The 17227-nt window shown below is 37.3% G+C and overlaps 1 protein-coding gene across 1 annotated transcript; it reads left to right on the plus strand.

The window, feature by feature from the left end:
• The first annotated feature begins 5085 nt into the window (after positions 1-5085).
• elovl1a (ELOVL fatty acid elongase 1a) lies at positions 5086-16578 on the plus strand. Its single transcript, XM_077559073.1, has 8 exons — positions 5086-5374; positions 8271-8352; positions 11916-12106; positions 12190-12270; positions 13356-13412; positions 13507-13612; positions 13719-13858; positions 14694-16578. The coding sequence occupies exons 2-8, from the start codon at positions 8292-8294 to the stop codon at positions 15021-15023; spliced, it is 966 nt and encodes a 321-aa protein (XP_077415199.1). The 5' UTR covers positions 5086-5374; positions 8271-8291; the 3' UTR covers positions 15024-16578.
• The last annotated feature ends 649 nt before the right edge of the window (positions 16579-17227 follow it).

Below are 17227 nucleotides of genomic sequence, written 5' to 3' on the forward strand. Positions count from 1 at the left end.
GTTTGACATGTACGGACAAAAAAGGAAGGAACCATGACGGAAACTGGAGAAGAAGTCAGACATTTTGGGTTGAGGCAGACATTTTGTACTCATGCAGTCACAACCTGTGGAAACCAGTTTCATCTATGGACCTGAAATTGATTGGACATGTCTATCTTAACAGGATGCACAAAAAAAGTGTCAAGGACCTATGCAAGCAACTGGAGCAGGGTGTCAGCCATTTTAGTTTGAAGCAGCCATTTTGCACTCAGTCACAACCTGTGGAAAGTTAGAAAAAAAATAGCTCCTGACACCAGTTTCATCTATGGACCTGAAATTGATTGGACATGTCTATCATAACAGGATGCACAAAAACTCCTCAAGGAAGGACCTATGCAAGCAATTGGGACAGGAAGTCGGCCATTTTAGTTTGAAACAGGCATTTTGCACTCAGTTGGACATGAAATCCATTGTACATGTTTGACATGTACGGACAAAAAAGGAAGGAACCATGACGGAAATTGGAGAGGAAGTCAGACATTTTGGGTTGAGGCAGACATTTTGTACTCATGCAGTCACAACCTGTGGAAACCAGTTTCATCTATGGACCTGAAATTGATTGGACATGTCTATCATAACAGGATGCACAAAAATGTCTCAAGGAAGGACCTATGCAAGCAATTGGGACAGGAAGTCGGCCATTTTAGTTTGAAACAGCCATTTTGCACTCAAGTCATTTACCATGCAAAGTTGGGGGAGGGGAAATTGGACACGGAATTGGTTGGACATGTCTATTGTGACAGGACACATGAAAATGACACAGGGATTCCGTCAAGCAACTGACAAGAGGACGTTAGCCATTTTGGTTTGGAGAAGCCATGGTTGACTGTTTGGATCATTTGCACTCTCTGGAAAGTTAGACAATAACAAAAATGCTCCAACTTGCGGTTTTAATTAAGAAGACCAAATTAATTGGACACGTACATGTCATAACAGGGTGTATAAAAAGTCTCAAGGACCCTGAAATTGAAAATGAGCACATTTTAACTAATTTTCCCCTCTTATCGAAGAACGTCTTCTTGCCCTATACAGGTCTGAACACCCCCCCCCCCCAAACACACCCTTCCCCAAGTAGTGTGCTCCCCCAAAGTTGAAACTGGGCTCATTAACATACGCAGCAGCTGAGTTTCACTGAATGTGAACAGACTCAAAAAACTGAACCACAGCCAAGAAAAAAAAATACTTCTGTGCTGCCACTCAGCTGCAGTCTGGCATGAATTAAATGGCAATTACATCATTAAGACGTAATGAATATGAACTTTCAAAAGGTGAACATATCGCAATCCTTGATGTAATACTGTACACAGTATACCAGATATTTATCAACCATTTTGATGCTAGATATCAATTAATAGATGGACATTACTAATGATGATGAGAGAAATTAATTAATTATTTTTTTACTTATATTGTCAAATGTTCTGATTTCCTTGACACTTTTTGTGTGTGTCCTGTTACGATAGACACGTCCAACTAATTTTATGTTCGTTGGTTAAACTAGTGCCAGGTTGCTAATTTAAAAAAAAATGTCTAGGTGGCACGACAAAGTGTGAAAGTCGCTTCTCATTCTCATAACTCATTTCTTGGTCGTTTTTACCCCTTGTTGGATGAAAATCTTGCCTGGTGTAATCCTCAACCCAATACACTGAGTACTCGCTTAGAACTGCTGGGTCAAACGCAACCTAATTTGGGTGAAAAATTAATGTGATACCAATTAATGTGACCCAACATTTTTTTAACCCGCAAAAAGTATCAAAACAACCCAACTTTGGGTTTCACATCAAAATAACCCAAAGTTGGGTCAAATTGACCCAAGTAGTGTGTCAGTCTAATTTATGATCACAATTGTGTTATTTTTTACCCTGCAGTTTTAAGGGTGAATGAATAACTCAGCATTGGTTCATTCTAGACCTGTCAAACGATTACATTTCTTAAATCAGATTAATTACATCTAACAATTTTGATTAATAAATGATTAATTGCTTAATTAAAAAGGGTTTTTAATCAACATTTTTTGCCCGCCTGCCAAAAGAGCACCTGTTATGTATTAATTCTTTCGATATTTAATGTTATGAGGACGTCTTTAACATTTTTCCATCCACTGCACACTCATCTAAAATGGGGGGAAAAAATGACCCGAATATTTTGACATGAACAAATAGTCTGAATGTCATACATAAACATTTATTAACTTTAATGCATGTTGTTATATTTATTGCTCAAACACAACCTGTGCTACCTTTAACGTAACCATCCGCTGTCAGCTGTCAAAATTAATAGTGATTAATCTGATGATTAATGCGATATTTTGTGTGATTAATTAATTAGTTAACGCTTTAACTTTGACAGCACTAAATCAAAAGCTTTTTTTTTTTTTTTGCATATACTTCAATTGACATTGTGATAACTTGCACTATTAGCTGATTTTGGCAAAGGGCCTCCATGTGCGATTGTGTCAAAGAAGATAAACAGAGACACGCCTCCCACTCTTGCACTCGCGTGCTTAGATTCCATTCGTGCTTGGTGAGGGGGGTGGGCACATATTTTTACATACAGGGCGGGTGAGGGTGTGGGGGGGAACATCTCTTCTCGGGGAACCGGTTGGACCAGAGTGGCGGGGATGGGGGGAGCTCGTCACCGGGTTGGACGATAAAGGCGCGAGGATGATAGCAACGACGCGTTGCTGCTGCTGCGAGGGAAGGGTCACCATCTTCACCAGCATGTGTGTGTGTACTGTAGGTGTATGTATGTGGTGAGTGTGCACCATGTGTCTGTGTGTTGTCCATAACTCAGACCTACGACATCACCTTTGCTCTACATTTGACAGAAGTGGGCAAGCAGAACTTTATATTGAGGAATCATCTTTACATTTAAAAAAAATCACATGAAATTTGATTTAAAACTTTTTTTTTTTTTGCTAGTCTTACTTTGAAACCCGACTGTCAAATACTTACTTGACATACTAACCTAAATTTCAAACCCTAATCCTGTCTTGAAAAGATGCTTTCCTACTTAAAACCCTAAATCTGGCTTGGAACAATCATTTGAAACTCCAACCCTGTCTAAAATCCATAATTAGATAATATAAGACTAGAGTGAAACAATAATCATGGTTTGAATCCCTAATTTGAAACCCTAACTTTGTCGAATAACCCTAATAATAAACCCTGACTTTAGTTTAAATCTCTAAACATTACTTGAAACCCTAAACCATTCTTTAAACCAGGGGTGTCAAGCGTACCGGATCAGGCCCGCCGAGGGGTTTAATCCGGCCCGCGAGATGATCTTGTAAAAAAATGGTTAATATCGGACTAATTAATCAGATCAGTCAAAATCAAAACATAAATTTGCAATTTTACAAGAAATCCTCACATTAGCAATGCAACTTGTACACAGATCTGGATGTCATTATTTTACATGCAACCTCAAGTAAAATAGACCAACATAAATCAAACATAAACTTGCTGAATACGACACACATTCAACTACTGGTAACACAAACACATATAAAATGGATTAACATCCTATAACTTCATTAACTGCGCCACACAATGCATTCTGGCAACAATTTATATGCAAAACAGGTAAATATAACACGCCCAGAACTCATATGGCCCAAGTGTTGTCACGTTCCATCCGCATTTGTGTCATTTTATGGAACAATACATTTACAGTTGAGCCCCGCTATTTAGGGCTGACGTCAATTGTTTTTAAGTTATATACCATGATTTTACCGGTCAGTCCCACTTGGTGAAATATTTCCCTCCATGTGCCCCGTGTGCTAATATGAGTTTGACACCCCAGCTTTAAACCATAACGCAGTCTAAAAACCCTAATTTTAAACCCTAACTCTGTCTAAAAACCTTAATAAGAAACCCTAACCTTAATTTAAATCCCTAAACATTCCTTGAAACCCTAAACCATTCTTTAAACCAGTGGTTCTCAACCACGGTCCTCGAGTACCCCTATCCAGCCTGTTTTCCATGTCTTCCACAAGCAACACAGGTGTTTCAAACGATCAGCTAATCAGCAAGCTCTACATGAAGCCTGATAATGATCCTCAGCTGTGTTGGCTGGGGAGACATGGAAAACAGGCTGGATAGGGGTACTCGAGGACCCGGGCTGAGAACCAGTGCTTTAAATCATAACGCAGTATAAAAACCCTCATTAGAAAACCTAATCTTAATTTCAACCAGTTCAGGGTGTACCCCGCCTACTGCCCGAAGCCAGCTGGGATAGGCTCCAGCAAACCCTGCGACCCTTGTGAGGACAAGCGGTTAAGAAAATGGATGGGATGGATAATCTTAATTTGAAACACTAAAACCTGCTATTAAACATGTATCTCAAAACCCTAAATTCAAACCTTAAACCATGCTCGAAACTGTAATCTGAAATCCTAACGGTCTAAAAACTCGTTAGAACCCCTAATTCTAGTTTGAAACCTTAATCATGGCTTGAATCTCTCATTTGAAACAGTAAACAAACGCTTGAAAGACAAATTTGAAACCCGAACCCTGTCTAAAATCCTTAATTAAAAAACTCAGCCCTCATTTGAAATCCTAACCGGTCTTGACACCCTAATTTGAAACCCTAAACCATGCTTAAAACCCCGAGACGGTTTTGTGACTCATTTTGGGCTTTTTGATAGTTCTGGTCAAGCCATTTCAAACTAAAATACTGCCCAAACTATCTTATAAACCTTAATTAGAAAACCTAGCCTTATTTAGCCTTGTCTTGAAACCCTATTTTGAAACCCAAAGTCATGCTTAAAACTGTCTTGAAACCCTAATTTGACACACTAACCAGAGTTTGAAGGCTGCATTTTGGAGGAAAATGACCAATCTTGTTTCTGGTGTGGATGTATGCCGAACAATGGACCTTTTCTTGGCCTTGGCAGCTTGGCCTCTTTAAACCCAGAGAGCCCTTCCCACAGCACCATTGAGGAGGCCAACCAATCACAAGCAGGCTGAGTAAGGACAGGTAGGCGGAGCTTCCCATTGAAACAGGGTGTGGTTCTGAAACTTGTCACTATACTACTACTTCCAGCAGGGCTTTAAATGGAGCAGAGTGACTGGGCTCTCGCGCTAATCCCTGCTTGACGCTAACACCTGCGCATCTGGAGTTCCCCCCGCCCAGCCCAACACCAAACCCACTTCATCTGTCTATTTTGGAATATTTGTGCCCGGAAACCGGCGGAACGCGGGCCTGGAGCCGGGAAGAGGCGCTGCGGTTTGGCCGGCTTCCACCTGCTGCTTCTCACTGACTGGTTTTGGGGATTTGATTGCTTGAGCGCCCGCCCTGGCTGTTACGGGAGCAAGAGCTGAGGACTCAGCAGGTGAGTCATGACTTGGATGTGATGCAGCTTGCAACACCTTTGCACATACTTCCTCACTTGAATGCTTTTACAGCAACTTGTACTCAAGTGAAGGCAAATCGGAGAAGTTTTGTGGAGCATTGACAAGGCCCATGTTTTAATTTTGTGTTTGGTGGAATTCAATTCCGGTCTTGTGTGCTGCTGTTTGCCAGTAGTTTAGGTCAGGGGGCCCAAAGTTGTGTATTCTGCTGGACATGAGTTAAAAAATGTAGACTGTATCAGAAGGTTAGGAGATCATGTTGAAATGGGGAAAGATGTCACTGGGTTATTTTCAATTTACTGAAAAACAATAAAGAGTTGAATGAAACTTTGAATTTTGAAAAATCTATTCTTTTACATAAAAAAAGGAATATTACAATATATCTAACCATTTTTTTGTTAAAATGGTCAAGGATTGGTACTTTTTAATTGTTAAAAAATGTACTCCACACTTTTAATTTCCATGCTAAATGTTAAAACAAAGTGGCTCTTTCTATTTTAAATGATTCAAATATTTATTTTAATTTAATGAAAATATCAGTGCTTTATTTTGTTCAATAAAAAAGAAATGTTGCAATGTATGACAATACCATTTTATTCTCTTTTTTTTTGTATAATTGAAAAGTTTAAACTCTTCAAAACGTCAGTCACCTAATTTTTCTTAAATGGGGGAAAAAGATCGTTTAATTTCTGGGAGAGAAAAAAAATCCAACTTCAATATCCCAAGATATTGGCTCTTTTTATTTTAACTATGTTAACTACCTATGACTTATTGTTTGTTTGTTTTTTTAGGTTTAGAAGTTGAATGTTAAAAAATATTATAATATTACAATAAATCAAACTTTTTGAAATCTTTTTATAAGCGAAACATTCAAGTTGAATGTTAAGAAGAAATTGGCAGTTTTCATTCAAAAATTAAAATACAAAAGTCTGACTGAATGGATCTTTACTTTTTTTTACAATGTAAATTCATTGGGAATGTTAACAATACAAATCTGAGATTTAAACAGTTTCTCCTCCTTTCAATTAGCATATGTTGGATCTTTAATACATTGAAATGCTTTTAGCAAATGGTGGTGTGACCTTTGATGTTATGGCAAGCCATGACGTCCTCAAAGTAGTTTTTGGTTTCCGGTCTTATCGGCGGAGAAAAAATATCCTGCACAGATTTGGTTATTTTCCGAAGTATGAGGTGGTTTGCGGCACTTTCCAAACATGCCCCTGGTGTTTACATGGTACTCGCACGCCCTGATAAACCACTGTCACTCGGCTCCATGTGCGCCAGGTGCTTCGCCTCACCCGTCTGACTTGCTCAGTTAGTCAGCCGGGGAGTATTTCATTGTTCTCGACTGACTACGTGAATGAATGACTCGCTTCGAATTCAGCTTTTGTCTGGGTTTTTTCACCTAGGCTTCCTGTGTATGTAAATCAGGGATTCCCAAATCATCCAATTTCACTTCATTGGTCTGAAAATTTAACATTTACTTGTATCTTTGTTTATCGATCTATGACGGCGATTTATAGTAATAGTGACAGCCTCTTCCACTAGATGGCAGAATGTACATTTCACATGTTGTCATTCATACAACAGAATACCAGCTTTTATTTTCAACAAAACAGGCCCACATTTGACAAATTTATGAGTTAATTAGTGGTGTGCAGATCGATCCAAATATCGATAATACCAATACGGAGGGTGATGTACTGGTATTGATATTATTGCGGTGCATTCGATATATGAGTTCCAATCCCTCTCCTGTTGGTTTGTGGTATTAAAAATAATACATTTACTATAAAGGGGAGGGGAAAAGTATGAATATAATACATCTTAGATTTGACTGAAATGCACTAAAATGTATGTGTTAAGTGTGAAAGGGATACTTGATACTTGCCATTGTTACACTATAGCAGGTGAACAAAACCTTTGAGATCATGAAAATGCATTCAGATTATGCAATTTCGTGATCAATCAACCTTGAATAGTATCGGTACCGGTATCAGTCACAGATTGATACCAAATCATGGAGTATTGCACAACATGAGTGAAGTGAAAGGAGAGCATCCTTTTTTCAGTATCACTTTTACATTTTGTGGCCTGACAGGCTGAACAATTAAATGCTTTACAATAATTGCTCTTAACCCTTTTTATGAAACACTAACCCATTTTAAAATCCTAATTTGAAACCCGCATTCATAAAAATTGCATTTGAAATTCTGCACTAAAATAAAGGACAAGAAAAACTGGACTTACATAATGATTTGATGTGTATTGTGCCTAAATAAATGCTTAAAAACAAACAATTCTTAAAGATGAGATGCAAATGGTGTGAATGTGAAAGTTCAATACAGCTAAAGTGTACTTAACAAATGTAATGTAGTCCTGTACTATACATTATACACAGTTTAACTGCGCGATTAAATATAGAAAAAAACAAAACAAAACTGTTATTAAAATCTCTTAAAAGTGAAATACAACTGAACTGTGCATCGGCAGAGAGGCTCATGCGCACCACTAGAGGGAGTCCTTGCACCGCTAGAATCACACTTCAGAAATCACTGCTTTACAAAATGGCTGAAGGTACAAATGAATCCATCTGTGTATTCAAACAACGGAAAATAGCTTCATGTTCAATGAAACACGCCCAGATTTCACAATGAGTGTACTGAGATGAGATCATCATTTTTTTTCCTGTTAAATTTTTCTAAATGTAAAATATTGGTGCAATGCAGATTGGAAAAGATGAGATGAGCATTATGTGTCGCTCCTTTTAATAAGCCTGTGCCAGCTGCCTCCTGTTTGTTCAGGTGAATGGCTAACTTTCCTTCCTGGACTTGGACAAAACCGATATTGACTGTGTTGTTTCACGTCTTGTTTCAGGAAAAGAGGTGAGCAGTCACCATGCTGCGAGAAGTTGGATCCAATATTTTGGAATTCTACGACGACCTGCTGTCCAAATGCGGTGAGTTTACATTACGCTTGACCTCCGATGACGCTTGTGAACGAATAAAAACAACAAACACGACGTCAACACTGTCTCGTTCTATTCACACCTACAGTATGGGACAGTTTAGAGTTTTGGGAGGAAGCTGCCATAAACTGACAAAACCTGTCAGAAAGATTTGAAGATATGCATAGCACAACTTTAAATGGACTTTTAAAGTGCAGCGAGGGAGGCTGGAATAGGATTCATGTGCTTCCTCTTGTATTGCAGTTAACTCATTCACTGCCATTGACGACTATAGACGTCAAAAATTAATTTGAATTATTTCTATTAGTTTAACATTTTTTCCCACTTTTGTTAAGAGTATGAGAACCTAGAATTTTTTTATTGTAAATTTAGAACAGATATAAAATTTGTGATTAATTGTGAGTTAACTATTAACTCTTTGACTGCCAGACGTTTTCAGAAACGGGATGCCGTGGGTGCCAGCCGATTTAAGCATTTTGACTGATCTTTCAAGGTCCACAGAAAATGTGTTTGGACTATGGAAACACACATACTACCAAATGAAAGATTGGACTCTCAGCTTTCATCAGAAAAAAAAGTTTGTTTCTACCTTATTCCGTTCTTCAGTAATCAACAATAGAAAATGGTTAGTTTCACCGAAATGCTCTGTTTTGAAACAAAAAGCGGAGAAAAAGAGCTTTTTGTGAAACGATGTTATTTCATGCACTCTAGTGAATTGTACACTTCTTTTCGTCCATGAATGATGCCACAAACACCTAAATAGTGCTTTACTTCTGTAAAACACTATCACCAACAATGAAAAAGTGTTTTTAGATTGCAAAATAGTTTATTTCCATTCAACAGTGTAACAATTTGACAAAACAATTTCGCAAACTATTTACAAATGTGTGCAACTGTGGTACTACTTACAATTATGTGGATGTTTCAAATACAGTTTTTCTTTTTGTAACACTGCCCTGCGTGCAAGGAGACGGAGCAGGATTTGCACAACAGATACGTTTCACTTCGATTGTCCGTTTCGCGTGCAGACGTTACACTTTCTTGACGGCCTTTTTTTCCGGGGAATAGCAAGTAGCAGACTGTACCCACTCCTCCGATGAATATGCACTGGACTCGGGGTACTCTTCGTCGTCCGATTGAACGTCCGCCTGAGCGTGCTCGGTTGTGCTCCGCGTTTTCCGGTGTTAGCATCGCTAGCCCGTGAACCTTTATGACGTCGTCATAGCCGCCGCATCAGCGCTTCCAACTTCGGCGTCAACCTCGGAGTCACCATCATCATCATCGATGATGATCATCGTCGTCATCAATGTGCTCTTTAGCGTTGGTTGATGCTTTTCGTCTTTGAAAAAAACTGCTCGAGCGTGAGCTGCTTGCAACCGGTCGCCATGTTCTCTTCCCTTCCCCAGCCATTGTCCCCTCTAGCTCCGCCTCACGTCTTCTACTGACGCCTACCCAATCTTGTCAAAAGAGTCATTGCTGCCATCTAGGGGCCAAAAATAGTCATTAGGCTAACTAGATCTGCTTGAAACTTTCACCACAGCTGGCCAAGGCTTTCCTCCACCCGTTTCAAAAAAATAAAAAAATGGATGACTTCTTTTAACGTCATTGGCGGCCCTCCGTAGGTTTTTACATGATGTCTTTTAACGTCCATGGCAGTCAAAGAGTTAAAGTCATGTGATTAATTACGATTCAAATTTTAATCGCCTGATGCTCCAAAGTTTTAAACTTTTCTTTATCTTTTTAATTCATTCACTTCCATTGACTGCTATAAACGTCAACAATTTATTGTAACTATTTCTATTAGTTTAACATTTTTTCCCACTTTTGTTAACAATAGTATGAAAACCTAGAATTTTTTTATTGTACATTTAGAACAGATATAAAATTTGTGATTAAACGTGAGTTAACTAGTGAAATCAAGCGATTAATTACGATTACAAATTCTAATCTAACTTTTAATCTTTTTTTTTAAATCTTTTCTTCTTTTTTTTAAAAAAGGGGGAAAAAGGAAGAAGAAGAAAAGATAATGAAAAATTAGGGGCGTCAAGTGACTCCCGATTAAAAAAACAAAACAAAAGATTATTAAAAATTAGGCGTCAAAGGCAGTGAATGAGTTAAGAGGTGAAACTCATCATTTTTAGCCAACTGAGGACATTTGAAGCAGCACTGGCTGACCCCAAAGTCTTTATTTGTAGCTTTTTATAGTAATGCAAGCTAAAAAGTGATGACATCATGGATTACAATAATAATCACAATAATGCATCAGATTTATTTGGCGCCTTCTCTTTTGCACACTCAGATTGCTTACAATGGATACATTTATTCACATACTTGCACAATAACACTCTAGTGCCTTTAGCTACCGGTACATATTTAGCCACAGCTGCTTGACGATTACTTTCCATTGGTCGACGCTTAATTGCTGGTCCGTGAAAAATCTGTACTATTGTGTACTACTATGAACTGGTCCCTGGTGGAAAAAAGGTCTAGATGATAAACATTAGCCTGTTGCTATGGCGTTTTATGGCGACCTTTATACAAATAAGCAATTCATTTCTGGATAAAAATAACAAGATCATTTCATCATTGCACAATCGTTAATTAAGAAATAGGTATGCTACTAAACTGGAAAAATCTCATTAGAATATAAAATCTGTCACATATTTCACTCTGTAGCCTTTCAGATCAAATGCAAAAACAGTTCCTAGAAATGTTGCTATCGGTGATTTTGAAATTCCCCAAAAAAAAGAACTTCATTTTTTCTTATCGGGCAAGTAATTAGTAGAATACAATCCCACTGAACATAAGAGCGCCGTCTCATGTAAACATGATTTAAATAAATGGCTAACTGACAACCAATTTTGTCAACATTAATGTCTGTAAAGTTATTAGTCAAGTTTATTCTACCGTTTTTTTAAAGATTGTGTTTGTATTTTAATTGTATGTTGCTTTCCTGTTAACTTGTTGTTTTATATCTGTCGTCAGGCGAATTTACATTTTATGATTGAAATGTTCATTAATGCACATTCTATAACAAATAAAGAGTATACAAATACAGTTAAGCTAGCAGACTCAGACTCAATTCTCTTTAGAATAGAATAAAAGTTTATTATCCACCAGAGAGATGGAATATTGTCTTTGGCTCACCAAACATAGTAGTAATAAACATAAAAACAATAAAAATACACGGCTGAGCAGTTCCAAGTTCCTGTCTATCTATCGGTCACTTTGCAGTGTTGAGAATATTAATGGCACTAAGGGACAAAAGATTTCTTAAATACGTTCTTAGTTGCCAGAAGGACTCTGTGGCACCTTCCCAGCTCAAACTGTCTGAATAGGGCACGGGAGCTTTGTTTGATGTTTAGTTTGACAGTAAACTTCAACTGAGGGTGGAAATCAACAGCTTAAATTCTCTTTTTTGGGGGAAAATATTTACTGATAAACTGCTGCTTGTTGTGAAGTGAGTAGAGGTCGGGTCACTGGTATATCCGGGTGCTGCTGTCATTGAATCATGTGTTATTTTGATGATGAAATTCTCCATACGTGCCTTCCAGACGCCCGGGTCAAAGACTACCCGATGGTGAACTGTCCCATCAAGATGACCAGCCTCCTGGTGGGCTACGTCATCTTCTCCGTGTACCTGGGGCCTCGCCTGATGGCCAACCGCAAGCCCTTCAACCTCAACACGGTCATGGTCCTTTACAACTTCGGCATGGTCGCCTTCAACGCCTTCATCGTGTACGAGGTACGAAGAATGCGCCCTAAAAGGCGTTTGGTGAATCTGGTGGATTTGATTTGAATTTACTGTGGATGTGTCTCGGCTCACAGTTCATGATGTCCGGATGGGGCACCACCTTCACGTGGAGATGTGATCTTATTGATCCCTCCAGCAGTCCACAGACACTTCGGGTAAGTTAATTTAAAAAAAAAAAAAAAAAAAAGGAAATAAATGAGTCAACTTTTTTGTTTGTTTTTACAAAACCGTGAACGTCACATCCCACTATTTCTAAGGCACAGATAATGATATGATATATATATCGCTGCCGTCGGGCCAAAACATTGCACCTCCAATAATGTCACTTTTCAGGAGACACCAAAAAATAGTTTATTTTTTCATCCATTAACATTGCTTCATCAACGATAGCAAGCCATTTTCAACACTTTAAATTGGTCAATAATTCATAAAAATAGCACACACACGTGTCTACACCAAAAGTACAAATTATTATTAGTATTAAATAAGTATTAAATTGGTTTTGGCCCAACAGCGATATACTATAATAATTAAATAATAATTATTTGTATTTTGTTATATATATATATATATATATATATATATATATATATATATATATATATAGTTGTTTTTTTTAGACCTTGGTTGTTATTACTTATATATTCCTACAAATAAAGGTCAAAAGACATTTGGAGCTGCTTTTTTAATTTTTTTATTTTATTTACTAAAGATAAAAAAAAAAAAAAACATATAAAGTGGAACATTGAATAATGCACTTAAGTTCCATGAGCTCATTTGAAACCGGAAAATAAACGTACAAAACAAAAGAAAATGCATGATCTAAAACAGAGATCCATGCTTTCCATTTAAAAAGGCTAACTTTTCGTTTAACATAATAAAGAAAATGGTTGTTCGCTATTTGAATGAAAAAAGTCACACACCGTTGTCATTATTACAAAAAAAAGGCTTTGTTTTAATTGGTGGAAAATAAAATCTAAATATAACATGAAAAAAACGTGCCGATGCAAACTTTGTAGTTTTAGAACATGAAAATATTTGCAATAAAGGGCCGTGGGCCACCCCAAAATCTTGAAAAATCTGGTATTGTAAGAATCAATGAGTACCCAATACCTTGAAACAAAATGAGACTTGTCATCAGTGTTATATACAACAATATGTGGTTCAATAAATGTATGTACTGTACAGCATTCCATTCATCTCTGTGCCAACATAACAACTTTTCCTTTCCTTCTCTCAGATGGTGCGAGTGGCTTGGTTGTTTTTCTTTTCCAAGTTCATCGAACTCTTTGACACGGTGAGAGTTTGTTTAAATCAACTTTGTGTGGAAAAAAAAAAAAAGAAGATTATTCTTACATGACATAACTGATTCTCAGTCGGCACCGTTTTAGGTATTCTTCGTTCTGAGGAAGAAACAAAATCAAATCACGTTTCTCCACGTGTTCCATCACTCGTTCATGCCCTGGTCGTGGTGGTGGGGCATCATGCTGACCCCTGGTGAGGACCAGCTCGAAAACTCATACTCATTCATACGTACTGTAGTGTCGAGCATAATGTCGACGACTCCAAGATGACTGATATTTTCCCCATGACCACATCTAAGCCGGCGGGATGGGCTCCTTTCACGCCATGGTGAACTCCAGTGTCCACGTCATCATGTACACCTACTACGGACTCGCAGCGGCCGGTCCACGCTTCCAGAAGTTCTTGTGGTGGAAAAAATACATGACCGCAATCCAGCTGGTAAATCTTGCTGCAGAAGGATTTTAAGGGATTTTATGGTGGATTATTTTTTGTAAGAATTTGGGCTGAGTTTGGAATGGCGCAATGTAAATTTACAAAAATAATCATGTGAAAATATATTTATCTTTTCGTGTGTGTGTGATATATATATATATATATATATATATATATATATATATATATATATATATATAAAATATGCTTGTTTAGAATTTTTAAGTTCTGACCGACTTTAACATTTCAACATGATATATTTTTTTAAAATCTATAAATGCATTTATTTTTTAAAATAAAATAAAAATAAATTTATTGAGCATAAACTGTGGCTAAATTAAACAAATATCTATTTTTTTTTAAATACTGAATTTGTATGGATTTATTACGTATGAATAAGCTAGCAAACAATATTTTTAATAAAATGTGAATATTTCAATAAAACTGAACTTTTTATAGATTTCTTGAGTATGAATTTGGGTCAAAGTTGGTGTTTTTAGATTAAACAAAAATACTTGACATTATTTGGAATTTATATAGGTTTATTTATGAATCTGGGCTGACTAAAAGGGAAATACTAATGAAAGTACAGTACAATAAGATGAAATACTGTACAATAAAATGTTTAATTTGGACTGAATTTAAGATTTGAAAAATAAATAATGCATTTTTTCTGAATATGGGCTGAATTAAATTATAGTGATAATCATTTATTGACTGAATTTAGGCAAAATTCCATAAAAAAAAAATTATTTTTTTTAAAACAATGAATGAATAAATAAATAAATAGATAATATTGAAAAATATATAGAATTTTTATTTATTGTGTTGTTTCCCGCAGATGCAGTTCATCATGGTGTCGGTGCACATCAGCCAGTACTACTTCATGGAAAAGTGCGACTACCAGATGCCTTTGTGGATCCACCTGATCTGGATGTATGGCATACTCTTCTTCGTCCTCTTCTCCAACTTCTGGCTGCAGGCCTACATCCGGGGAAAACGGCTCCCCACCACCCAAATCAAGAACTGGCGTGACCGGTCCCTGCCCACCCTCCCGCTGCCCAACGGCACCCACCAACACAACGGCAACGTCAACGCTGACCAAAAGGATGACCGGCTGCACAAACACACCAATGGACATGTGGAAATAGGCAAAGTAAAGGAGATCTAACTTTTTAGGCGCGGTTTTGGGACCGTGAGTGTGTCGCAGTGACTCGTCTATACTACTACAGCTACAGAATAACCAAGTCTATGCAAAGCCCTTTGAGCATTTTTTTTCATATCGAGCTTAAGTACCATGTACTTCGAAGCTCATTGTCTGCACTAGTAAGACATTTCAACACACTAGTAGAATGACTGTCTTACTAGTGACATTTTTTCCACTACTAGCGCCAATTTTGGCCTACTAGTATGCAATTTAACCCTTTTTAGTAAACTACTGGACTGCACTAGCAACACTACTAAGGCCACCTAGTAGGCTTGTCATGCACTAGTTGCCTCCTGGACCTGACGAGTAGCACCAAAATACCCACTCAGTTTTGCCTCACTAGCAACATGTTTCGACTAGTTAGTTTGCAGATGTGCAGAAATCTTCTTTTTTTTTAAGCACCCCCCACCCCCCCAAAAAAAAAAAAAATCCGCTATGTAGTAGTATGCTCTTTGTTCTCACGAGTAAGACAATTCAATGCCGTACAGAAGTAACAATAGTGAGTCTAACCTATTTTCTTTTATATATTTTTTTAAATCCTGAACATGTCTATAGCGCTAGAATAACAAAGTTTGTGGAAAGCCATTTGAGCATTTATTCAATAGTCTTGATTTCCAGCTGCAGTAGTACACTGTCCTCGCTCGTAAGACAATTCAGTGCACTAGCACAATTGTCTTACTAGTCATGTTTTTTCCTCACTACTATATAACTACTAGTGAGACATAACTGCACTACTTGACATCTGTGTGCTACTAATACTCCTAGTGAAGCACTAGATGCCAACCTGTTAGATTTTATAGTCACTAGTACTATTAGTAGTTGTATTTGTCAACTAGTGCACAGATTTGCCTCACTTGTAAAATGTATATGCCAAAGTTGTTCTACTAGTGAAAAGAACACAGGACACTCCTTCTAAAATTAAAAAAATATGTACTAGTTATCATCTAGTGCTTAACTAGTAGTACTGGTATTATGCATATTTTAACTAGTGCATAGTTTTGCCTCATTAGTAACATGTAGTTGTCATGCACTATTGGGGGAAAAACATTACAAGTAAAACTCTGTTGTTCAACTAGTGCACCAAGTTGTCTTTTTTGCACTAGCACATGGAGCAATAGTTGTGGAATAGATGCTCAAACTGCTTGGCCAGCAAGTCTAGTCTGAGCTGATTTACATTGTTGGGACATGATGATATGAACGTTTTTGTTGTTTTGTTTTTTGTTGTCAATGATCTTGTGTGTTTTTGTCACCGCACTGTGATGCACGCACACGCATGCTTTTGAACGCATGAAGGTCGGTGCTCAATTTTCTCACGGATTGTTCCTTCATTGCAATTTTGCGGTCCAATAGTACCCCCTTAAGCCGACGCCAACCTCATCACACAGTTTCCACTGATGACTAGCACGTGTAAATAACCTGAAAAAAAAAGTTATGATTTTCATTTGTACATGTCAAATTTATAGCTTTTTGTTGTTGTTGATTATTTATCTTTTTGAAATAAACACGTCTTAGATATCAAGGTCGGTGTCATTTGGAAAAGCAGTTGGCGGTTTGCACTTGGTACAGAATAAGCCACATTGTTTTTTTTGTTGTTGTTATTGTATATTACAGTAGTATTGGTGAATTTTGCATATAAGATGCATAACTCGCTTTAGGCCACAAAAGAAACATACTTGATTCATACTTGATATTTGTTTCTTGGCAACCTGAGACCTGTGAAGGATTATTTTTAAGTCTACAATGTTGTGGCTACAGAAAGTTAACTGTTATTAAATCTTAATTGAATATGAAAAGAAATGACTGGATCTGAATTGCACACAGCAGTGTTTGACATTTTATGCATTTTTTTCGTCACAATTTACGACTGTTCCCAATATTTCTTGTAGTAGGAATAGGCATGGGGTTGATGACCAGTTTGGCGAGTTACCATGGTTTTAAAAAGTCATGGTTTCTAAACACTAATACTGTTGTAATGATCTCTTTTTGCCAGTAGCCTAATGGAGCTGCCTCTATGATGTTAATTGCCTTCAATTAACCTTCAATTAAGGAGTGGGAAAAGGAGGAAAGAGACATGCTTTGCCAAAAATAAGTGTACCTTGACTGGCTAAGAAGTATTAAAAAAAGAACAATGTCAAAAAATTTTTTAACTTATCATGGTACACATTTCT

This window comes from Vanacampus margaritifer, chromosome 2 (genome assembly GCF_051991255.1).
Source record: "Vanacampus margaritifer isolate UIUO_Vmar chromosome 2, RoL_Vmar_1.0, whole genome shotgun sequence".
NCBI classification, from domain to species: domain Eukaryota; kingdom Metazoa; phylum Chordata; class Actinopteri; order Syngnathiformes; family Syngnathidae; genus Vanacampus; species Vanacampus margaritifer.